The 25,343-nt window shown below is 47.8% G+C and overlaps 1 protein-coding gene across 7 annotated transcripts in view; it reads left to right on the top strand.

Moving 5' to 3' along the window:
• The window catches only part of GRIA3 (glutamate ionotropic receptor AMPA type subunit 3), a 127,724-nt gene that overhangs the window by 77,518 nt on the left and 24,863 nt on the right, over nucleotides 1-25,343 (top strand). For 5 of the 7 annotated variants that reach the window (XR_010723660.1, XM_066202625.1, XM_066202624.1 and 2 more), the window contains exons 10-12: nucleotides 918-1,124; nucleotides 10,659-11,035; nucleotides 17,755-17,953. Coding sequence is in view for 6 of the 7 variants with exons in the window: in XM_066202625.1 (XP_066058722.1) it covers nucleotides 918-1,124; nucleotides 10,659-11,035; nucleotides 17,755-17,953 (783 nt within the window). In the remaining variant the exon portion in view is untranslated. Of the gene's footprint in view, nucleotides 1-105; nucleotides 1,125-10,658; nucleotides 11,036-17,754; nucleotides 17,954-25,343 lie in introns of those variants that run through there. The other 2 variants (XM_066202626.1, XM_066202628.1) reach the window with 2 other exon arrangements.

Below are 25,343 nucleotides of genomic sequence, written 5' to 3'. Positions count from 1 at the left end.
ACTCAGTGAGGCGCCTCATGGGAGTGAAGTTATTCTGCATGTGTGTAAATGAGCACAGAGGCTGGCCTTCCTGCTCGAGAGTCAAACCTTGCACCCCTCACTCAGGTGCAGCTCCTGTAAACCCAGCCCCTGTGGACTGAGTGAGGGTGGCAGTGGAGCCTGTAGAGGACTGCAACTGCTCTAGCACTGGGTGAAAAGCAGCCTTTACCTGTGCAATCCCAAAGGAGCAAAGCTCTTCCTGTGTGTCACGAGCAGCAGCACCTGTGTCAGTGCCAACGCCTCTACAGACCTGCTCTGTACAGCGTTCCTTGTGACTTCTGTGCTTTTTACTGTTCTGCTGAGCATCAGTCAATTTTATGCTGTTTCCTGAAGCATGCTATTTTATACTCCTATGGATTTTGTGAGATATAATCGGCATTTCAACTAGAATTTTCCAAGAAGGCTAAGGGAATTCAGTGACAAAAAATGCTGCTGAGGATTTCGACCCAGCTTCCCTTAGGCTGCTTTGAAAATATCTCCATCAGAGCCCCATTCTTGGCCACTGGGGCCTTAGGAGATCGTGGTGATGGTACAGGTGTTGGATATGTCAGTCTTTAAACACTAAAACTTGAATTACTGCTACAATGATGCTACTTGACTGTCTAATCAGGCCTAATTCTGCAGACAGAAGTGTAACTGTTAAAAAGTCCTGTTGTCTTCAATGGCTTCTTACTAGGAATACAGTCAATACTGTGTGGTTGTGGGATCAGCCAAGGATTTTTATACTGCAGAAGTCTGTCATTCTAATTTCTGTACCAAAGCAGAAAATATTGTAAATACTTGCCAGTAATATAAAGGATAATAACAACTCTCATTTTGTGTGGTTTACAGCTGTATTTTACATTCATAGACTTTTGATCTTTACTTTTGTTTCAAAGGAATCACCATATGTAATGTATAAGAAAAACCATGAACAACTAGAAGGGAATGAGAGATATGAAGGATATTGTGTAGACTTAGCTTCTGAAATAGCAAAACATGTTGGAATAAAATACAAACTGTCAATTGTTGGAGATGGGAAATATGGAGCTAGGGACCCTGAGACTAAGATATGGAATGGCATGGTGGGTGAACTGGTCTATGGGGTAAGTTTCTCTTAACCTTCATTTTCATGTTCTTTATAAAAAATTATGCTCGAAGTTAATAGACTGCAAAATAAAGATCGTCTGTTTGAATACTACCTTTAAAATTCTAGATATTTCTTTGTATTGCCACTTTTATAGTCTGCTTTTCTAATTGTTTCATTGCAGGAAAGTGTCGCTTTTTTACTGCTGTTCTCCAAATCGGAGTCCCCAAAATGTTGAGAAGTAGCATTGGGCAAACTTCAAATTCTTGTTTACAGCAGAATTTCCAGTTTGCTCTTCATATGCTGCTTCTTCATTTGCCAGATCTCCTTTTCCTGTATCAGTCCCTGAAGTGCCGGGGCTGTCCCTGTCACCAAAGGTCTGATCTGGGGTGCTGAGCCTTGCTGGGTCACTGATGTTGGTTTGTGTTTGACCAGACCCATTGAACTCCATGTTGCATTTCAGGGCGAGAGGCAATGCAGGTGTGAAATCACCCACGTGGTTTTCCTCTTTAAGCCCTGGGTTTGGCTTCAAAAATCAACTGTCAGACAAAAAAAAAAAAAAATTAAAAAAAGGCTAATTCACTGCATTCCTCTTTATATTTCTATATTGGGTGTACATCACTTTGTTTAGTAAGAACAAAAACAGTCCGGAACTGCCATTTTAGAAACTTCTTTGAAAATGAGAATTTTGGAATACAGATAAACCAGATGGAAGGGGGAGAAAATTGGCTTTGCAGAAAAGACTTCTCAAGCTGATATTTCATCTTTTTTTTTCTCAAATGCTAATGAGATGATTTGTGATTCCGCCCAAATCTTTTTTGCAGTTTATTTTTAACAAGCTTTCCTTTATTAAAAATATCTGAGCAGAAGCCCATATTTCAATTGCCTCCTTTTGTTCTGTGGGTGAGTGTAATTTCTAAAAGTCACCTCAAAATTTCCTTGGGATAATGCATCATCATTCTTGCAAAATGTTTGGTGAGATAATTCTTTCCAAATGAATCAATCTTTTTTGAGTAATTGCTAGGTTTTCACAAGTTTCCTTACTCTGGAGCAGTCAATCCTGATGCCTCACTGTGTAATTGGTAGCCTGTTCAACTTGAGAATGTTTTATAGAAATAATAATGTTTTTGTTGTATTGTTTTGTGGCAGGGAGGGAAGTGTGCTGATTGCAGAAAGTAAACAGGGTTCTGGACCCTTGGATTACTTCTTTGCTTCCCCATTGCTTTGAGGTTTGCCATTATGCAAATCCTCTGAACTGCCCCTGCCTCGGTTGTGCAGTTTGGGAGACCGATGTTGGCTCTCAGAGAACACAAGTCCATTGAGAACCTCTGAAGCAAAGGTTTAGTTTAGTTCAAGCAAATTACATTGCACTGGAAACCTCTACCCTCAGTTGCTCTGTGTGTGGTTCAGGAAATATCAAGAGTATCAGCTGTAATTGGGTCCTTTTGATGTACTTGCAAGTGACAAGCTATGAAACTTGTTCATTCACTTAAGAGATGACCTTACCATGTGGGAAAGGCATGGCAGAAGAGAGCCTGAGCTGCTGGCAACAGTCAGAGCACAGGGACTGCCTGCACCCGGGGAGGAGAGGTGCCACGTGGCTCAGGGTTGAGTGTCTGGGGCCGGGGAGGTCAGTCTGCTGTGTGCAGCTGCTGTGCCACACGGGATCCACCTTCACGGAGGGCCCAGACATGCTCTGAGGGAGCGCTGGGCAGCTGCTCTGTGAGCAGAGGCTCGGAGAGCTGAGACTCGGCCTGGCGGAGTGCGGGTTCCAAGGAGACCTTAGGGCACCTTCCAGTACCTGAAGGGGCTACGAGACAGGTGGGGAGAGATGTTTTAGACGGTGATGTAGTGATAAGACAAGGGAAATGGCTTTAAAACGAAAGAAGGTAGATTCAGATTAGATCTTAGGAAGAAATGCTTCATTGTGAGGGTGCTGAGGACCTGGCCCAGGTTGCCCAGGGAAGCAGTGGATGCCCCATCCCTGGAAACACTGGAGGTCAGGCTGGCCAGGGCTCTGAACACCCTGATGTAGCGGAAGATGTCCCTGCTTTCTGCAGGGAGGCTGAGCTGGATGATCTGTCAAGGTCCTGTGTGACCCAAACCACTGTGTGATGAGCAGGTTGGCTGCAGCTGCCTTTTCCACAGCCCCTTGGGACCAGCCTAACTCAGAGAGCTCTGCTCCTTGGCGCCAGACTTCGCCCTAAGCAGGCTGGTGACCTTTCCACCCCAGCAAAACCAGCCCTGCAGGCGCCACAAGCCATTCCTCAAGGCAACCCCACAACCACCCCGCCATTCTCATTTTCTCCTGCAAAAAGGTCAGTTCCTTTGTATTCTGAGCACAGCTTTCATCTGTGTTTTCTCGTTAATGAAAGATTGAGGAACGTTTCCCTCCCTGACCCCCAGCAGTTGCTGTGCTCGTGCTGAGCTCTGTTTCTGAACCTCTCCAGTGCAATGCTCGATTATTCAAAGGTCAGATGTGTCCCGTGAGGTCTGAGCGCAGACCCCGGTTAATGCTTCCAGCCCCGTGCTGCTGAGCCAGCTCCCCAGCCTGCCCAGCCGAGCTGAGCTTCCCGGCTGCCTGGAAATCCTCCTGGCTTTGTGAGCAGGGAGAACAGCCCCTGAACTGGGAGGCCAAACCTCAGCAGCCCTCCGGACCTTTGCCCAGCTCTGTTTGCAAACATTGTGAAATACCCTTGGCCCCTTTCTCCATGCGCTGAGGGGGCTGTGTTCTGCACTCACAGGGGTGTTTGTTCACCGAGCGCTTTGCAGATGAGAAGTACTCTAGAAGTGCTAATTATTTGGAGCAAGCACCTCATTTACGTGCCGACTTTATCTCTCACGGGCTCAAAACTCTATTAGGGAGCTAAAAGTGAGTTACCGTAATGCCCCTGTGAATCTTGTCAGCAAAATGACTCAAATTTGGCTCCTCTGGATTCCATCTTGGGAAGACGAGAGGCAGATTAGATTTTAAGTACCTTTGTTAGCATCTGTGGGAGATAGGCTTGGTGGGATGAAAGGGGCCTGATGGGTTTTGGTGGCGGCTGTCCGGCAGCTGAGCTGGGCTGCGGCAGACACACAATCCTTTAGATTGCATTTGTGTCAGGTGATGACCAGGGACTGGTCATCTGTCGAATAGAGCGTATTCCTGAGCCAGCAGCCTTGGCCACCGCTGGCACTGCTGCGGCATCTCAGGCGGCTTTTTGGGTACCGAGCCCCTTCCTGCATTGCCCCTCAGTGCAGTCTTGTCTGAAACCGCTCTTAGGACAGTCGCAGGAAATGGACGGCTCGTCGTTTTAATGCCAAAAGCCGAATGAGCTGCACTGGGTGTTGGGTTGTGCCTGTTCATTGTTTCTGTGGCTTCCTACGGAGCGCAGGCGACTCGGTTAACTGTTAGTGACAGTAGTAATAGTGGTAGTAATGATAATTGTAATACTGATTAGTAGTAATAATAATGAAATTTGGCGTAAGAGGAAATGTATTTGGTTTTTCATAAATCAAAAAGTGTCAGTTCAGGCTGAAAAAACCCATTAATTTTGCTCCTTCACTCTGATGGAGTCAAAACTCCTCATCCTACCAGATGCCCATTCAAGCACAGTTAGTTTTTTAAACGAAATTTCCAAAGCATAGTGGGAACTTCTAACAGAGTAAAAATAGAAAATAGGTAATGCTTTTTTCCTGGACCTTTCAGAAGGGGAGTAGCTAAATCATTGTCAGTCCAGGAGAGCGGATCACTGTTCAAATCTCAGCAGCTGAGCAGTCCAGCAGGGCCGGCGCTGTCCTGCAGTGACCCAGGGGCTGAGCAGCAGCTCCCTGGGCTCTGTGCTCAGGGCTGCGCACCCACCAGCTGCTGAGCACTGCACAGTCGTCTTTTCTCTTCTGCGGGGTCAGCCTCTTTCTGTAGCCTTTTGTTTCTTCTCCCCCTCTTAAAGCAGGCTGCTGTTCTTCCTCCCCTGTTGGGCCAGGGAAGCCATCCCTCCCCGGGCCTGATGCTTTTCACTGCACTGAGGCTAATTGACACTAGTTTTAACACAGACCTTAATTGTAACTACAAATGCTTTGGGAATGAAAAGAGCGGCCAGACCTTCCAGCCTTTAAAACTCTGCTCAGGTTAAAACAAGGCCTTACAAAACCTCTCAGTCTGTAGAACAGCACAGAGGACAGCAGCAGGGGTGTCGGGGGCCGCGGTCCCCAGGAGCCAGCAGGCTCTGCGGTCTGTCAGGGGGCTGCACACACATCCCCCTGAGCAGCCTCCCGTGGGGCTGGCCTCTGGCCCCACCACAGCACGGGGAGAGCTCAAGGGGGCACTTCTGGCCTTGGAACCAGAGCAGAGGGGCAGACTGCTCCGGTCCCTGCTTCTCCTTGGAACCTCCCGCAGGCCTTTGTGGCAGGGCCCGGCTGTGCCATGGGTGGGTGAAGTCACCCCTTCTCCTGACTCCTGATTTCTGCCGAGGGGAGCGCAGTGCAGGTCCCCAGAGGCAGCAAGCAGTGCGCTGCTGTCCTGCAGCGCAGACAGACCCTGACACAGGGACAGGGGTGGGGTTTTGTGGGCAGGGACAGACCTGGGGTCCTGCGCACAGGGACAGACCTGGGGTCCTGCGCACAGGGACAGACCTGGGGTCCTGCGCACAGGGACAGACCTGGGGTCCTGTGCACAGGGACAGACCTGGGGTCCTGTGCACAGGGACAGACCTGGGGTCCTGTGCACAGGGACAGACCTGGGATCCTGCACACAGGGACAGACCTGGGGTCCTGCACACAGGGACAGACCTGGGGTCCTGCGCACAGGGACAGACCTGGGGTCCTGCGCACAGGGACAGACCTGGGGTCCTGCGCACAGGGACAGGGGTGGGGTCCTGTGCACAGGGACAGACCTGGGGTCCTGTACACAGGGACAGACCTGGGGTCCTGTACACAGGGACAGACCTGGGGTCCTGCACACAGGGACAGATCTGGGGTCCTGCGCACAGGGACAGATCTGGGGTCCTGCGCACAGGGACAGGGGTGGGGTCCTGTACACAGGGACAGACCTGGGGTCCTGCACACAGGGACAGACCTGGGGTCCTGTACACAGGGACAGACCTGGGGTCCTGCGCACAGGGACAGACCTGGGGTCCTGTACACAGGGACAGACCTGGGGTCCTGCGCACAGGGACAGACCTGGGGTCCTGCACACAGGGACAGATCTGGGGTCCTGCGCACAGGGACAGACCTGGGGTCCTGTACACAGGGACAGACCTGGGGTCCTGCACACAGGGACAGACCTGGGGTCCTGTACACAGGGACAGACCTGGGGTCCTGCACACAGGGACAGACCTGGGGTCCTGCGCACAGGGACAGACCTGGGGTCCTGCGCACAGGGACAGACCTGGGGTCCTGCGCACAGGGACAGACCTGGGGTCCTGTACACAGGGACAGACCTGGGGTCCTGTACACAGGGACAGACCTGGGGTCCTGCACACAGGGACAGACCTGGGGTCCTGCGCACAGGGACAGACCTGGGGTCCTGTACACAGGGACAGACCTGGGGTCCTGCGCACAGGGACAGACCTGGGGTCCTGCGCACAGGGACAGGGGTGGGGTTCTGTACACAGGGACAGACCTGGGGTCCTGCGCACAGGGACAGACCTGGGGTCCTGTACACAGGGACAGACCTGGGGTCCTGCGCACAGGGACAGACCTGGGGTCCTGCGCACAGGGACAGACCTGGGGTCCTGCGCACAGGGACAGACCTGGGGTCCCTGGCCAGGCTGAGCTGTGGGGTCAGGATCCGAGCCCTGGCACAGAGCCACGCTGCCGTGGTCCTGGGCTTTGGCTGACCTGAGCCCCAGCACAGGCAGAGGCAGCACACATATGTCCACAGCCCCAAAAGCAGATGTACCCTTTATGTGTCCATCTGCGAATGGCAGGAGTGTGTCAGAGTGAGCTGTGGGCATCCGCAGAAATCACAAATGGATTTAACTTTGACAAACTGTGGCAGACAGGGCCAACTGCTGTTTTAACACCTTAATACCTTTTTACACTGCTCAGCTAGGGCACATTAAGACCTCAGTGCAGCATGTTGCTGGTCAGATATGACCTGTTGGCTTTAAATAAGTGCGAGCTAATGTGTTAAAACCACCTTGCCCCCATGACCTGGCCTCTCAGCACACCCTGAATATCCTTGGGGATATTGGGCTGCCTTTACAAAGGTACCTCCTAGCAGCCAGAACCACAGGTGATGTGTTGCTGTGTCTGACACTCTTTTCTGGTACCTGGAAACCTCAGACTGCACTGAGGAGTGCTCAGACACGCTCACAGACAGTCAGCATTGCAGCCCAGTCTCTTGTGGTGTCCCTGTGTGCCTGCATTCAGCACTTTTGGGGTGCCCAGAGGTTTGGCTGCCAGTGGAAATCCATCGGTGTCCCTGTCCTTTTCTGCAGAGTTGGGGTGCGGCCTGGCGCACAAAGTCACTGCAGCCCAGACTTTTCACTTCTTGAGAAGTGACCCTGGAGCAAAGGAGGTGTTCAGTTCTGGGAGCAGCAGTGACCCAAAGCAGGTGCAGGCGGGAGCACAGCCCAGATCTGTCACTGTCTCCAGTGCACAGCTTTGGATTTGGGAGAGTCGTCAGTAGGTCTGTAAGCAGGAGAATCCTGTCCCTCCTTTTGGATTACAGAGGTGGAACATCTTATCATTTTTCATTCTCCATGTAGAAGGCTATTTCCGTTGGCTTTTTTTTCTCCCTCCCTGTAAGAGTCTGGAGGTTTGCAGCTCCCTGGGGTCATTTCTGAGCAGAGTGGGCAGCGCCTCTGTGCTGCCTGTCCTCTCTAAATCCATCCCTCCCACACTGGTAGGCAAAGACAGAACAAGCCTCAGAGGAATCCGTGACATTTCTCGCCCAGCTGAAATGCAGTGGAGATGATGTTTGAAACGCCATTAGTCATGAGTGATTAGCAAAGCTCAGTTGTTGAGGTTCTTAAACCCCTCTCCAGCTCTGTGCGAGGAAGGGCATGTTTGTGGTTGTGTTCTTCTTAATCGAGCTCAATTTGTGTGGGTTCTGCTTATCTGCAGCCATAACAGGGAGGAAGTTCTCAGCAGTGCTGCAGTTATTAATGATCCTTTAGGGTGCTTAGGGCTCTCCATAAGCTCTCCATTTCAAATACTGTATCTCTAAATAAATAAGCTAAGAGAGAACCATTTTTTAGCCTCCCTAGTGCAGCTAATATTCAGGGAAGTGGTGAGCAGCCAGGCTCGGGTACTGGACTGTAGCCGGTCCGCTCTCAGCGCCTTGGTTTCCCAAGAGCCTGTGTGTGAACCCATGCTTGTCCCCCCTGCACAAACCATTTGCTGCCACGTTCACTAGGGGATCAGGGTGGATTTTGGTGTTTCCAATACAGTGAATGCCTTTGCTGGGGATGGTAGGAAAGCAGGAAGGCTGAAATGTATCAGAAAATTAGTATTTGTATCCCATTTAATATTAAAGTGCAGTTAGAAATTATTTACAAAGAAATCTGAACTGTATGATACGAACATGGTAACAGTCAGGGTTTAAACAAGTGATTTGTCTGTGCTTCAGCATCAGCATCATCCCCCCACAGGAACATCCTCATGAACTCAGCTGGGCACGAAGGGGATATGGATCTTACTGCATGCTGCATCAGCACTTAGGAACAGTTCCACCATGTCTACTTTGGCAACTAAAATACTACTTTGGGAGAGTTAAAATTCTCCAAGTCCATGAAAATGCTCCAGAAGCTAGATGCTCTTAGAGCTGCAGGAGCCTTTCCCTCCCTTGGAGGGGTGTTCTACAGCTGGCAGTCCATGTGCAGGGGTGCCTGGCAGGAAGGCACTGCCTCCCACCTGGGCTTCACTTCACATGGAGCCATTGCTGAGTCTCTGCAGGGCTCCTGGTCCGCTAAGCTTGCTCTAATAAGGATTAATTTGTAAGTACCTCATTAGTTCAACAAGCAGTACGGTGGCATGGTCAAAGTGCACAGTCTTCCAGCTGGCTGTGGACTCTGACTACATTTCAAACTGATATTCTGTGTGAATCTCGCCCTGACTGCTGACATCCAGAGTATTACAGGAACTCAACAAGCAGCAGCTGTAAGAGAAATAAATACATGTTTGGGGGAATTCCTCAGTGGACAAGTTCCAACATCATGCAGAGGTGTTCCCTCGCTCTACCCGTACCTCCCCTCCAGTGTCTCCGTTACTTAGGTGATGAACACGTTCATCTGCAAAGCCAGTGAACATCCAGGCATCCAGAGGCGTTTTCAGTTTTATATTCAGGCCACGTTCAGCTCGATTTTTGCAGTAAGTGACCACGAATGAGCCGAGGCTTTCTCCTTGAGGGAAGGGCCACTCGAGAGGAAAGGCAGCGTCCCAGTGCCCGTGTCTGTCAGCAGGGGCTGTCAGAGGGGGCGCCCAGGGCCATGATTTCCTTGCATGCCCAGGCACGGCTTTATCGGATTATTCCAGCAGCGAACTCCTGCACATCCCTTGTAGCTGCACACGCCGATGAGAGCTGCTGAGAGATTTCCTTGGGTGGCTGGAGCAAACCTGGAGGTTGTGTGTGCAGAGGGGGGCCCTGCAGAGAGAGGCAGCTGTGGGGAAGGCCAGGCCTCCTCCGGCAGGGCTGTCACTGCCCTTGGCCCTGAGCAGTTCTCCGGGGTGGCTGCAGCAGCAGGCGCTGAGCCCACGGAGCTCTGATCAGCTCCATGAGAAGCCTTTGCCAGTTGTGCTTGTCAGATGTAAAACCCAAACCCAGAGCTAGGAGGAGGAGCCAACCCGATGTTAATGAGAGTTGCCTACATCACCATCAGATTTACATAAAGGCATGTTCAATTATTTTATGGCACAGATTTTAATTGTACCTTATTAACATCTCCCATTAACTTTCATTCAAACTTCCACTTAATCAGGCTTTATTTTTCCACCAGAAAGAGATGCCCAGTTACTAGTGGGGAAAAAGATCTGACTTAAAAGGTGCACAGTGGTTCAGGTACTGCTGCGTCAAGGTTTCCCTGAGAACCATTTTTGTCCCTTAGTGCAGTGCAGTTTTAAAGGAGCATACGAGTAGTAGCACCCAAGTGCAGCTGAAATTCAGTGACTGAGTACTTCTCCTGGGTTCCTTTTAAAGATCTGGACTAATCAGTAAGGCAAGAGAACCTGCTGAAAGAATGGAAAAGAGAAAATTAAAACATAGCAAACACAGAATTTGTCCAAATTCTTCAAGACAAATGGGCGGTTACAGACCATTACTACAAAATGACTTTGTGTTGTTGCCATCTCACTGTCCAGTTTGTGTAGTATTTATTCATGTGTTTTAACTTAATAGAAATATCTGCTGCTGTCATGAGCCCCTTGCACAGATTTGATTGTAGTTTTTCTTGTTAATAAGTTTCTGTTAATATCATGTAGTCCTTAACTTCAGTGACTGCAAAATAGCCTGCAAAGAATTTATTTCCACTCACTCTTGTAATTTATCATCTGATTCGTTAGCCTGAGACTCTAGAGTGTGATTCTGTTGTGTCTGACTCGTGCCTAACTTGGCTTTGTTTTCCCTTTTCAGAGAGCAGATATAGCTGTTGCCCCCCTCACCATAACATTGGTGCGAGAAGAAGTCATAGACTTTTCCAAACCCTTTATGAGCCTGGGCATCTCCATCATGATCAAGAAGCCTCAGAAATCTAAGCCGGGCGTGTTCTCTTTCCTGGACCCTTTGGCTTATGAGATCTGGATGTGTATAGTCTTTGCTTACATTGGCGTCAGCGTGGTTCTTTTCCTAGTCAGCAGATTCAGCCCCTATGAGTGGCACTTGGAAGACAACACTGAAGAACCACGTGACCCTCAGAACCCTCCTGACCCTCCAAATGAGTTTGGAATATTTAACAGCCTTTGGTTTTCCCTGGGTGCCTTTATGCAGCAAGGATGCGATATTTCTCCAAGGTTTGTTCCATATCACTCCATCACCTTTTTGCATTTTATGGTCATTTTCCGTTGCCATGGTGCATATATGTTACCTTCTCAAATCTCTTTTTAATTCCAAATTTTTTATTTTGACATTTCCATTCAATATTCAGCATCCTCATCAAGCCACCATGCTTGCTAACATTCGCCTCCGGAGTAAGTAGCATTGCTTATGATGCCGTTTATGCATTTCTGCCAAACTTATATTCACCATGTTGAGGCTGTAAAATGCATAGGGTTTTCTGTTTTCAGCAATGCTTGGAGGGCTACCGTGTTTTTGCTGCATATCTCATTTTACGGTCATCTCCTTGGTGCATATGACACATTCTGCTTTGCAAAATGAGATTTCTTTTTAAAAGCCACATGCAACAGCACTTTAAAGCATCTCCACTCCCATCAAGGCTCCTGCTAGTCTCTTCACTTTCTTCTGAGCGTAATTTCTCCAGTTCTGTTCTTCTTGAGCCATCCCCTCACCCTTCTGCGTGCCACCATTTTGCCCACGTTGGTGTGTCCAGATGTGCTGTGCTGCTGTCCTCTCCTGTCCTCTCCGTGTGTCTCAGCCCAGTCTCACCTGCTGGCCCTCTGTTCATGCTCAGTGTGCTCTAATGAGCATTGCCAGTTTCCAGAAAGATTTCTCTTATCCGTGAAGGCGTTCTTTCTGGATAAGGCTGTAGACAAGTGTGATTGATATTAGTACCAGTTTAACAGAGAGCACTGCTATTAACTATTGTAGAATTATATTTATTTTATAGAAGTATTTTAAAAACCGAATGAAAATGGTGACGCTCCCTCTAATTGAACAGTGCATACCGCAGATTTTTTTTTAATAACATCCATCATTTTCTGCGTTTACACTGGTAAAGTACTTTGGTGATGTGCTTGTTATAAGCAGTAAAATTATCTAGTTTCTTTGTGGTGGAGCAATAATTTTATTTTGTACAACAATAATTTAATAACCAGTTTCCAGCTATTTTATTTATTAAAAACATCTGCTAAGACAAACAGAATGTAGTTTTCCATTTAACAAGGCTGCTATTTAGAGGAAGAGAGAGATCTTTTTCCTAAGGGCTGGCATTCAAAATGCACCTTGTTGATGTCCAGGTTGCCTTTTCCCATACCGGAGTCATTGAAAAGGTGCCAGGCGTTGCTGGTCCATGTAGCATTAGGAGTCCTGAGTGGCCTCACTGAAGCAAGGGACAGAATTCCTATGAAGTTTCTTGGGAAGGATCATGGTTTTGTCTGCTGGAGTGCAATAACCCTCCCAGAAATGGGCGTCAGTTCCCCGTTGTGGCGTCTGGGTGCGCAGCCTCCCTGTGCCCTGGCAGCTGCTGCCCTCCTGCCCCTGTTTGCCCTCCCTGTTCCTCAGACCTGCGGTGACATTTGCCCAGTGCTTGCTGCGGAGGGACGAGTGGTGGAACGTTTAAATTGCTGTTGACCATGTGTGTGCCCAATTAAAGGACCGGGAAATAAGCACTGGGACATCACATGGAAAGCTGCAGGCATGCACTGGTTCTGCTAGGGCTGCTTATTGACAGCAGAGAGAAGTGCATTGGATTTTGGGAAGCTCTCATGTGACTCTTTGGCACGGCCAGCCATTTGCCTTATATAACAAGTGGAACACGCTGGTTTTTTCAATACACCCACAGTAAGTGCCTTGGAAATACCTACAATAAAAGGAGAGAGACAGCAGTATATCTATTTATCTGTCCATCAGAAGCTATTAGATCAGTATTAATATGTGGCCCCCATTGGAAGATGTTGCCCAGTTATTTTGTTATCTTCCATGATAACATTCCAGGCAGTTACTTGCATTGTTACAGGGAAAAAGGAGAAATTTAATTCCTTGGTTTAAATTCCAGAAACACTGTTCCTTTGACTGATATGTTGATTGAGGTTGATTAAAATGTCAAATTTCTTTTCCGTAGAAGGGACTATTCCCAAGCATTCTACTCCTAATCCGTATCTTTGTAAGGTTACACCATTCACAGTACATTGACTATATGAATGTTTCATACTATTTTATTGCCACTAAAAGGGGCTTCATTCTTCCATTGTGACTTTTGTCTGAATAAATTTCTTATATGAGAGCGTGCAGCACTCGTAGAGAGATGCCGACAAGCAGCCTGGAGAGATCACTTTTGTGCTTGCTGATAAAGGCTCTTTGAGCCGCCTTTGTGTGGAACAGCTGTGACATCTAATGACTAGTTAGATCTATCCTTGGTGAGTATGCTGTGTGGATATTCCAGAGGATATATCCCTATACTCTCCTCTCTGTATTTAATAGGAGTCGTCTCACCAGAATCCGAGAGCAGCCAGAGGTTGGGGGTTAGTGCATCCCTTGATGTAATCAACATTTATTTCAGCGGTTCTGTTCTGCTATCAAAGGCTGCTGCGTTTTCTGCATCGTGAGCTAAAGCATTGAAAATTCACTTTTGAGGGATCAAAAGTAGATTATTAAAGTTGCTTTTATGTAAGATGCGTACAGCAAATGGAATCAGGAAAAAACAGTCAAATTTGTAACACTGTTCTGAGCAAAAGTATCTTTGAAATCTCTGTGAGAGCATGCGTTTTCATTTTGCTCTTTATTCATGTAGAACAAAGAGGCTAGATTAATTAATTGCTGATGGAAAAAGACAGGGGGTTATTAAAAACTGTCTCAAGAGGTTGGTCATTTAGAGGGTGTGTTTCTAGGTCCCCGCCTTCACAGCAGAAGACTCGGGAGACTCCTGTTAAAGGCCATGGGAATGACTTTGTGGGACTTTGAGGCTGGCAGTGAGAGGGTGAGGTGACCTTGCTGGAAGTCCCAGTGCACTCCTGTGCTGGAGCACGTCCAGCCGTGCAGAGTGTGCCCGGTGTGTGCCCAGGGGCTGCCCCGGAGCTGGGGGCCCGCTGAGAGTGCAGGACGTGGAGGGGCTCCACAGCCGACAGGTGCTCAGGGTCATTTGTCAGCATTACAGCTGTGCTCTGTCCATCCAAACTGCCCAAGCAGAAATGGAGTAGCGTGAGAAGCTTATTGTGGATCTGTAATACAGGAAATCAAATAGCCTTTACGGCCTTGAGCAGAAACAAAATCCGAGCTATTCTGATAAATGAGGTTTTGTTTGAATGGATTAGATGTATTATTCTCCCGGAAACTGAATGTGAATTTGAATGTTTATTTTGTTTTTTCTCTCGTTACTAATTTGCTCTCATTTGGCTCCATGCTTCCTTTTAAATTTCCTCTCAAGGTATGCACTCTTCCTGTTTACTTGCTTTTGAAAACACCATCTGACTTTGTTTTGACAATTGAGTTATAATCCTGTTCTTCCAGATCTGTGTTGCTCCTCTCATTTGTTAGCACTCTAATTCACTTTAAAATAATGTCATACAGAGTATCTGTTTATTGAGGTGATTTGGTAAACTATATTAAGTTAAAGCATTAATTGGTTGTTTTGAATTGCATAATTAAGTTGGTGTAATGCGGTTCAGGCACTCTCTGATTACCTGTACTAACCCTTTTTCTCCTGCATCCCTCCACACCAGCCCCTGCAGTGGGTATAAGGAGTCTTCATCCGAGCAGATGGACGGGGGAACTGGGGTGCCTTGGTCAAGGAGGCTGCCAGGCCTTGTTCTTGTTCCTGAACTCTCCGTCTGTCTGTCTTCCCTTCAGTGTCGGTCTTGTGGTCTGTTTGATTTTTCTTTGGCCTCATCCTGTGACACCAAGTGACAGCAATGGCAGCCCAGGCTGCTGCTTCATCCTCCTTTCTGTGCTCATTGGAAGACTCTGGGAGAAACAACTCCAGTGACATCCAGTTTTCTGTGAAGTGACCTCAGCTCTCCTGAGAACAGCCCTGGTCTCCGTGTCTCTTGCACAAAGGACCCTCGGGGAAGTTCCTTTTTTCTCAGGGGTTCCCCTGTTCCCTTCTCCTGCCTCTCAGGTGGTCTTTGTGCTGTGTGTGTCTGACTTGGTCCATGCAGGTTGCCAGACCTCTGGGGAGAGGTGTTTTACCTTTCTCAGGGTGTAGGGTGCTGTCTGAACGTGCAGCCTGGCGCAAACCCTTCGTTGTTGCAGCAGTGGGAGCTCGAGGTTTCACTGGTTTGGAAAACACTTGTGTTCTGCACATCTCCCTCCTAGCAACCCATCTGTCCTGCCAACAGAAGGGGCAGCTACCAGTGCAAGTGAGACGTTTCCTGTGGGAAACTGTAGGGAAAATGAACACACACAGTTTTACTCCCAATGCTTCCACTGAATTTATCGGAACACCTTGATGAGTCTTTTCTTCATCCTCCTATTTGAAGAGCTTCCTTAAAGCAAGAGGGCCATGGGAACCTGGAAGCTCCAGACAGAGGTTGTCCTGCTGTAGGCACGTCGATGTTTCACCTGCTGGACCTGCCAGCCAGACCCCTCCTCAGTCTCCCTCTGGAATTGTCCACACCACCGCAGGGCGGAGAAGTTCAGCTCCAGGTCTTCCCTGCAGATGGGAGGTGTGTAGTGAAGAGAGGAGCTAAAGGAGGGTGAATTTCACCTGACTTGGCTGTCGGAAAGCAATAGACTGGTTTTTAGTGAGCATCTTGGTTCCCTGTGAAGTCATGAGGCAGATGGACAACTTTAGATTTATCCCACACTACAGCAAGTGACACAAATCTCTTTCTGAGGGTGTCAGGCTCTTTTTCTCTGCTGGCTCCAAAGGAAGCCTTACGTGACAAGTTCAGCAGGTGCTGATTGTAGCTGGAGAAAATAGTGTCAGCCCAAGTACGAGGGTATCAAGCTTTACCAAATAGCTAAAGCCAAGACCCTGCCTGTCGAGGAAGGGCCAGAAAGGCCTGCAGCCGTCTGTAAAATCCCCCTCACATGATAACTACCAAGAATTTAGAGGAAGGCAGATAGATTCCTTAACTCAAGGCTTTATTCTGTATTTATATTGCTGCAAATTCCCTTTGCAGCAACTCAGTAGCACAAGGGCTGCACTGCCCAAGCTGAAACTTGGAAGCCTTTTATCCTCCTGGGAGGCCCTCGGGAAAGGCAGGGAGGCCTCCTCCACTTTGGGTGACCTGGTGGATGTGTGCTCTGAGGAACAGCCTTCCTCTGCCCCCTCAGAGGGAGCTGCTGCTTTGTCTCCTTGGGCAAGGAGAGTGGAGAACAGTGCTGCTTCACCTTTCGCCACATTCCTCCCACGTATCTCAGACTGAGCTTTCTAGTTTTATTGTGTTGCTGATTTTATTTCTTTGTTATGATCTTTAATGTTGGATGGAGACATTTTTTTCTCTTTTTTGTTTTCTTTCTTTCTTTCTTTCTTTCTTTCTTTCTTTCTTTCTTTCTCTTTCTCTTTCTCTTTCTCTTTCTCTTTCTCTTTCTCTTTCTCTTTCTCTTTCTTTTTTTTTCCAAATAATTTAATGGCATTTTTTTCATGGCTCAGGCAATCTCAGGCTCTGGCCAAGACTGGGCAGTTCACCAGCAAACCCCCTGTGTGGGTGGGGTGGGGGCCCCTCATGGGACTTTAGTGGTTTTGCCTATCTCCATCTGTCGGTAGGACAACTTGTACCCACTGTCTGGGGATGGCACTGAGGGGCTGGAAGGAAACAAATGAACAGGTAAGAGTTTTCCGTTTCTTCTCTTCGCACAGACTGAGGATTGCAGCACCCAGGTTCCACCCAGATGTGTCTGGGATTGATTCTTCCTGCGTTGGTATCAGCAGAGCTAAGGGAAGACACGAAACAGCTCTGTCTCAGCAGCTGAGATGATTCTTGGTAAACACGCTGTATTTGAAGAAGCAATGTACATGGCACTGAAATTCCCCACCCAGCTGGGATGTGTCACTGCCATCCTTCAGCCCAGATCAAATGCTTTGAGGCTGATGTTCAGTTGCTGTAAAGCATCAAGAGCTCTTGCTGACACCAACCAGGCCTTCTGACCATTAGGCATTTTGTAATTACCTGTTTGCAAATAGGCTTTTTCTTAAGTCTTTAGGGAATTCCTTTTAAAAAAAACAAAAAACAAAGACTGCAACAAAAACTAAACACAGATTTTTTTTCCGTTTCCTTCTCTGTTGCTCTGGTGCTTATAAGGCAGGGATATGCTTGACTTGGAACAGTGCAACATGCAAATTTTAATTAACATAAAACATAAACCAAGCCAGCCTCTCTTCTCACTTCAATATGCAGATTCAGTTTATAATTCCTGCTGGGTTGTGATGAGAGAAGGACACTGGATCATTTTTGGTACATTCTTTTGCGTGGTTACTCAGATTCCTTTTAGCAGTTTCCTGGATGTTACATTCTGGGAGTGGATGCAGTAAAAAGTGCATTTGTGTCCTCCAGGCTGGGCAAAGGGACACGATGCTGGCACATCCCAGCAGGTCCAGCACAGGGGAAGGCTGGGCACACAGAGACAACAAAAATCTTGTGGCAAAAGCCTTCTCCAGCAAAGGGTTTGTGGAAGTCAGGAGAAGCTTGTTCCTCTCCTCAGATGAATTTTCTCTGAATTTACTGTTCTTGTTTCCACTGAAAGACCACAGAAAGAGTTGCACTAGGTAAGACCAGGTGTGCACTGACTTTTCACTCCTGAGGAAGGTTATCAGGAGCGGGCTCACAGTCCACCTGCTCACAGATACCTGGAAGATCTGGACAGAAGGGTTGTGCATGTGAACTTCTCTTCAGTGAAGAAAGAAAAAAAAACAACAAGGATTGTCTTCAGTTTAATGCTGTGTGTTTTTCCGTAGATCTCTCTCAGGGCGAATTGTCGGAGGAGTCTGGTGGTTCTTCACTCTCATCATTATCTCTTCCTACACGGCTAATCTCGCTGCCTTCCTCACGGTGGAAAGGATGGTTTCACCCATTGAGAGTGCAGAGGACCTGGCTAAACAAACTGAAATAGCCTATGGCACTTTGGATTCAGGCTCAACCAAAGAGTTCTTTAGAGTGAGTGTTAAATCTCCTTTAAGTGCCTAATTTATGGGTTTCAGTTGTTTGATTTTACCCAGCTGTAATAGCTCTCCTGGTGAAAGCTGCTCTGTGCAATCAGGCCAGGCCTGAGTGGAGATTTTAATATCGAAAGGCATTTGGTCAAAAATGGGCGGTTCTGCTTCACCTGGAACATCTCGAGAGGGAAAACCCGGCCTCTGCTGTCGGGGTAACAGCACTATCAGAGCCTTGGGGTGACGAGCAGCGATGCGGTCTTGGCACGGAATTCAGCAGAGAAAGCTCTTGCAAGGAGCGATGCTCTTGACCTACTTGCTGTGTGTGCCCAGCTGGCAGCTGGTGCTGCCCCCCGGCCTGGGTGCCAGCGTGCCGGGGGAGGGAGCCGGGGCCGCTGCTCCTTCCTGGGGCACCGGCCGCCGCCGCGTCCTCACGGCTCACCGGCGTCCGTGCCCGGTGCCCTGTGTCCGGGCCGGGGAAAGCTGCCCCGTGACCGGCTGCTCTGGCTCCGCGGGCAGGGAGGCGTGGGGTCTGCAGCACTGCGGGCAGGTGCGCTTCTGTGTATGGTCATCCTTGCCTTCTCCTCCTGCCAAGCCACGGCTGAACTGCACAGAGTTGGGCGAGAGGCGTTAGGGGCTCTGAAAATCCTCTCAGTCCGCTTTCGTGTCTCTGACAGCGTCGCCCTGGAAAGCTCTTCCTTCTGGTCTTTGCAAGGGTGAGCTGGAATGCGCAGGCCTTTCAGGGAGCGCTTGGTTCTCTCTCAGCAGTGCCAATCAGATGCCATTCAAACCAGGTTGTGTTGGGGTTTTTATAGAAGAGTGGTCATTGCTGCAGGACTAACTGCCTGTCACGCATACTGGCCAGCTGCAAGGGAGGGAGGGAGACAAAAAACCCTTGCTGCTGTAGGCTGATGAAATCCTGAGGGCTCCTTGGAGAAATACTCGGGGCTCCTTGAATTTGCTGAAAATTTCAGTACATGACTGCACACACACATACATGTGCACAGACATGTAATGTAAACCTGAAAAGGAAAGCACAGGTATTTTGTGAAGCTTTTGCACTCCACCTGTAATGTCTTTATATTAAAAGAGATACTCGGTGGTTCTTAATTAACTGTGGTAGCAGGTACATTACAACAGCTTCTGTTTGTGTTCAAATCCTGTGAGATAAACACTGACCTTGTAAGGGTGACATTAGTGTGTAAAAATTTTATTCTGCTTAATTACCAACTCAAGGCAATATTATCTCTACAGCAAAAATGAGTTGAGTGAACCTGTCAAAAGAGGTAGCACAACTTGTTTCAAAATACTGAATATTGAATATTTCAGTCACTATGCTGATCTGTGGGGAGAAAATGCCTTCTTTTGACTATCTTGTTACAGTTCATCTAGAAAGAGGGATTGTATGGGGGTGTTCCTTCATTTCCTTAATAGTTTGACACAACAAGGAAACCCCTTCTCAGGGAGAGATCAAAGGAATGAGTGTTTCATGTGAAAGGATACAAAGTCTGGGAAATGTACCGATGCTTTGTTGTGCTGCTAATAATCTTGAGATGAGCTGTGTGTCTGCTGCTGCTGGGAAGAGCAGGGCTGTAAGTGAGCTGATCTGTCAGGAGCTGCCAGCTCCATCAGGCCAGGACGGGAGCTGGATGGGCATGGAGCAGAGCAGAGCCCCAGCAGTGCGGAGCGGGGCTGTATGGGGAGGAAGAATGAGCCCTGTGTGCTTCTCTCTCTTTGGCATTCTCAAGGCACACGACATAATTTCTCTTGTATTAACTTCTGCAGAGTAATTAATTTGAATAGAGTGATGCGTCCATGAAAGCGTTGTAATTAGAGTCTTCTTTAGTTGATTTGAAAAGGGCAAAAGCTTTGCCTTAGAATAAATGCTTCGTTGTGCAGTCTTTATTAGTTACTTAATAAGATGGTAAAGGTGGCTGAAACTTGAAATAACTTAGAGGACTCTTGTTTTCTGAGGTCCTCGTTCTCCCTTGGCATCTCTTTTCACTCTGCTGCCAGAGGCATCAGTGGGAGTGACAGTGCTCTGAGCTGGAAAAAGCCCTGACCTCTCCCGAATATGGGGTGACGCTTATCCCCTGTGTAATGGGAATATCCTCCCCCCATTTTCCCCCAGCATTCTGCTGCTTTAAACAGCGGTTAGCTGAGTGGCTCATGGTCAGTTACTCCATGAGAGAGGAGTGACTTGGCTTTATAGCACACAGGAGCTTCAGGACGGTCTCTTCAAGATCCCATTAGGAATCTTTATGGGTGTACTCTTTCTAGAGCCGTAAGGCTGAAATGTTTCTCAAAGATACTGATCAGATACTGATCTTAATGGCTGTTGTTGGCCGGTGGGAGGTGCTAGACTGACAGTAGAGAGGAGGAATAGCCTCCTGATGCATCATAAAGGGATGCCATGTAAGCGAGCTTCAGGTCCCCACCATCCTGTCTGCATGTGCTGCAAGGAGCTCCTTTAGAGCCTCCAGGCCCTGGCTCCCTTCTGCCAGCCCCATTTCCAGACAGGATCGCTTCTGAAGGTTTTTTTACCGTGTGAATACCTGAATCTGGACTGATACCAGCCCCTCAGTTCAGATGAACAGATGGTAATGACTTTGAGCCACTTCAGACCTGGGCAGACTCCAGCTCATGACCTATTTTCCAGTCTTGGCACTTCCCCTGAACATCGCTGGGTCTCTGGTTAGACACTCTGCCAGCTCTGGGGGCTGAGCTGGACCCACCAGTGCTGCCTGAGGCTTGCACAGACACTACTGCTGGTGTGACACTGCCCTGACTGTCCCAGCCCCGCTCTCACAATTCCAGCCAGAGCTGGTACGTTGTATTAGTTTCACAGCAGACACTTTTACACTCTTCACTTTTTGGTGATTCTCTGCATTAGGGCATTTGTCCTCCCAGTATATCTAAGATTCAGAGGAACCTTCCTGTATTCTCATGGCTGTTGCCTGTTTCTGCTCAGAAATGTGTTACATTTTGCACTAATTAGCTAATAAAGGCATTTAAATGGCAATCAATAGATTGCATCAATTCCCTTTTGGCTTTCAAAGGGCACTCATCCATATTGAAAAGGAAAAGAAAGAACCTCTCCTGAGATATTTATTAACACATGGCCTCAGATTAAGGACTCCAAAATTCCTCTTTCTCTTTCTTGAAGGTTGGTGAAGGGCTGTATTAAGAAGTTTTAAATCCCTCAGCTACTTTTGAGGGTGTATCTGTTAGAATTAACATCTTCTAATACATTCAGTTAAAGTTTCAGCGTATCTGAGCAGCTTATCAAATCAAAATAATGCCATTTAATCCAAATTTAGCACTGAGCCTAAGTACAATGCCACACTCTAATACTTTTTACCTCGAATATGAATATATTCAAAAGGCATGACCTTTACAACCAATTAGTGATTCTTGTCTAAACTTGGCTGGATTTGAACTTCAGCAGAGGCAGAACATGTTGGTAGGTATTTAGAAATATAAATTGCTCTTGAATTTATGGTGGTTTCTTTTAACTGATAGCAGATATCTCTGTTAAGAAGCTTCTGCAAAATAACTTGCCAAGTATATGTTTGATCATTGACACACACAGCTGACTTGCTGTACACTTCCCTGAGAACTTATGTAGTTAATCACTGTTGACTAAATTAAGGAGAAAAGAAGATCCCACATGACCGTTATTTTATTGTAGAAATTTTTCTTTGTATATTTCTCAGCACGAGTTTAAGGATGTCCCCAGCCAAACAACTCAGCTACTGAGTGGCTCTCCCATGCCTCAGGTGGAATGACTTGCTGCCCTGAAGTCAGTTCCTGATTTTTCCTCCTGGAAATGTCATTAATTGCCAGATCTGTTAGGAATTTCAGTGGAAAGGCCAAAGATCCTTTGGGCATGAATGTTGTTCCGGCTCTTACAGTTGGTTCATCAGTTTCCTCAAAAAGTGATTCTTTGCAAGCTGAGTTCAGATGTGAGTCCTTTCTGGACTTTGTCTATACACAAAATACATATAAACCCCCAGTTTTTAAGACTCAGGAAGTCATGCTAAGGATGGCCCCTTAAGATGTTCCCCATTTTGGTCTCTTCTTGGTTTCAAATCAGAATAGTTCAGCAGGGACAGATAGACCCATAGCTGCCCTACGGTTTTATGCATTCTGTGCCATCAGATGATACTGGGATCATCATTAGAGCCTGTTCAAAACACCGTTGTGAACTCTGTGCACGCAGCACCCAGGGTTTCATCTGTAGTTAAACTCTTTGATTTCTAATTTCAAATTTTATTTTGCTAGTGAAGATGAAGGACTTGTTTCTAGCACAGGCATCATACAAATGCTTTGCTTTTGCCTTAGGATAAAACTATGATTAGCAGTTTGGAGCTTTCTGTGTGCTTGACATCGAGCAAAACAACACAGTCATCATAACAAATTCCTGACAAAAATACTGAAGTGTGATTGTATTTATGGGCTTTAAAGAATAGAACATCACAGAAAAGTGGTGGCTTCAAAGATGAGTTTTATAGATCTGAGATACGCAATGTGGCAGTGGTTAATCATAAAAAGTACTGTAGTTTAACTGTTTTCAACACAGAAAGTGTGAAAATTTTATTCAGCCATATATTTTCTCTCTCTTCCCCTGTTTGATATAGGTGGGAGCATGTACAAATATTAAAAGGTGAATGAATGTGTACAGAGAGATCAGAGCCTCTCCATTGCGTGGATGATAGATGCTCTGCTTGTGGGGTTCGTTTAATCTCTTGAACCTCCTTTCTGCCACCCGGCCAACAGGCAGTTTTAAAGGCAACAGGAAATCAAATGTGACATAATTGCAAAAGAAATGGTTTCCCATGAAGTGATCTAATGTCTTTAGGCCTATAGATTGGAGAGGAAAATGTATCCTTACAGGAAATAAAATCAACAGCTCATCCATCATCCCCTCCTTTGAAAGGAAGCATTTGAATGGTGCTGGGCTTAAGGTGGCCGAACCATTTTACTAATTTCAGCAGGCAAGCCAGGATTTAGCAGAGCTTGCAGTCAACGCTTCGTAACAAATATTTGAAGAAATCTCTCCATGATCTTCAATAACAGATGGCATTTGTCTGTCAGCTGCTGTGTTTGTGGTTCAGGCTTTCCTGCTCACCTCTGTCTCCTTTCCACCCTGCAGTCGCCCTGTGCATGGGCAGGGCTGGGGCCGGGTGGTGAGAGGGGCCGCAGCCCAGGGGAAGGTGGGCACAGCGGCAGTGGGTTAACGCCGTAACCGTGTCTGTACGGCGGAGGCCAAGCGGAGAGGGCCTGGGGGACAATCACTTGCTCTTGGAATGCTCTGCTTTCTGGAGAGCAGCTCCACGATAATGATAACGACATTGCTCAAGACAGGAGGACCCTGCTTTTTCAAGTCTCCACTACTTTATGTAATGCTGCTGTGTCACATTAGTACATGCTAATTAGAGATTCATTTAAAGTACATGGGTGCTGATAAATGACTCCCAGCGCTGCTACTGTTCCTTTTGCATGATTAGAAAATACATGAAGGTTTAGAAACTCCAATGATGTGAATATGAAACATCCCCTCTTGCAGTCCTCTGGGATTTCTCCATCATTGCCTGTATATTGGCCTTTTCTGTCTGCAGCTGAAAACTCATTAGACCTGACAGCGTTCAGATCGTGTGCTGGAAATGCCGTTCTCTGTTAATTTATTACGGGCCAAGTCCAGAGCAGGGCTGGTTGTGCTGCTCAGTTGCCAGACAAGACAACTCTGCTGAATATGTCACTGCTGGAAAGATGCCCCTGAGCCTGCAGGCTGACGTAAGGCTCCCTCTGGCCAGCTGAGTGTGTGCGGCCGCTGCACGCCGGGCAGGCAGACAGACAGACAGACAGGCAGGCAGGCAGGCAGGCAGGCAGGCAGGCTTACCCAGCACAGCTGTCCAGATCCCTGGCATGTGCCACCCAGCCCCTGTGACCCCCCTGGCACTGCTTCCTCGGGGCCAGTGCTGCCTCTGTCCCCGAGTCACAGGGGATTTACAAAGGCAGTTTGTCTCTGCTCAAGGCTTTCATTTTAATTTCCCAGTCAGCATTGCAACGAGGAGGAGTGGAGGCAGCAGTGAAGTGAGGGGATGAACATAGTCTGAAGTTCAGTGTTGTGCCAGGGAAGGACGTCTTAAAATCTTGATTTCCATTGTGCTGCTCAGATTGTTAGTGACATGTCAGCAGCGTCTGGTTGCAGCTGGAGTGACGCTGTGCTTGTCTGTCTGTGTGAGCAGAGCTTGCTGCACAAAGGGTGCCTGCTAAAGCAGCTGCAGCACATCACCCTCCTGCTGCCAAAGGTCACGCATGGTAAAGGACCAGGTAGAAAGTCTCAAAACACAACTCCTAAAATATTATTTCTGCGAGACACTTCATTTTGTAATCAGGCCCCTGTCTCTGTCAGGTGTGCAAAAACTAACGACACTGAAGCCTGGAGGGGTTTTCTTAGGCTGCTTCCCCAGCCGTTTGGGTGGGCAGCACTGCTGTGGACCGTCCACCATCAACACCTGCACCAGCCCCCTGCTGGACTCCCCATCTCTCAGCCCCGTGCAGGGGTAGTCTGCATCTTGACCCAGGGGATCCTAGAGAAAAGCAGCAGCCATGGGGTTTGCAGGCCTTGTATTTCTGCACTCTGGGCTTCATTTGCCCCAAACGGGAAAGAAAAATGCCATTTCTAAAGCCTAAGTTACCATTTGAGCAAGAAACCAACATGACAGCGGCTCCCATCACATGCTCGGCTGCAGAGTATTAGTCACCAGGTCACCCTTTCTTTTTCCTGTGTGCATACACTCCCAAAGATTTGTGTGTCACAAACACAGACTCGATTACATGTGCATGCTCGAGCCTTGCTTTTCTGTGGCATCCCACAAATTCATAAACTGTGGGTAGAGGTTGGTAGACTTGGGGTTTGGCCTTGCTAGAAGAGAAATGCCCTGACCTACTTTCTTCTGCCGAGAATGTAATAAAAGCAAGAGGTTCATGTCATGATGGGATTGATTTTTCTGTCCATATAGGTAAGTAAATTGCTGGCATCACAAGTTATCTGTGGCTAAAAGCTGTGACATTGATCTATTAGACTCTGCCCTGTGACCTTCAGTAAATGACATCTCTGCTTTCATGTCCTCGCTGGGAAAAGGGGACTAATGGTGCCCTCTGGCCTTCATGGGCCCTATTTTTACCTTCTCAGTAAAGAGCAGGCGGAGGGGTCTTAGTGATAATATTTACCATGTTCTTCTGTAGTATCATCATTAGGCCGGCCTCCTGTGCTCCAGGGCTAAGGCTGGGCTGAGGGCTCCCACCAGTGTCCCTCACTCCCCCCGGGCAGCTGTGCCAGGGCTGACTCAACGTCAGGCCTGGAGGGGAGGGGAAAGGCCTCAGAG

This window comes from Chamaea fasciata, unplaced genomic scaffold, assembly GCF_029207755.1.
Source record: "Chamaea fasciata isolate MVZ Bird 193981 ecotype frontalis unplaced genomic scaffold, bChaFas1.0.hap1 SCAF_22, whole genome shotgun sequence".
NCBI lineage: Eukaryota > Metazoa > Chordata > Aves > Passeriformes > Sylviidae > Chamaea > Chamaea fasciata.
The sequence above is the reverse complement of the archived record's forward strand: the minus strand, read 5'-3'. Positions and strand labels throughout refer to the sequence as shown.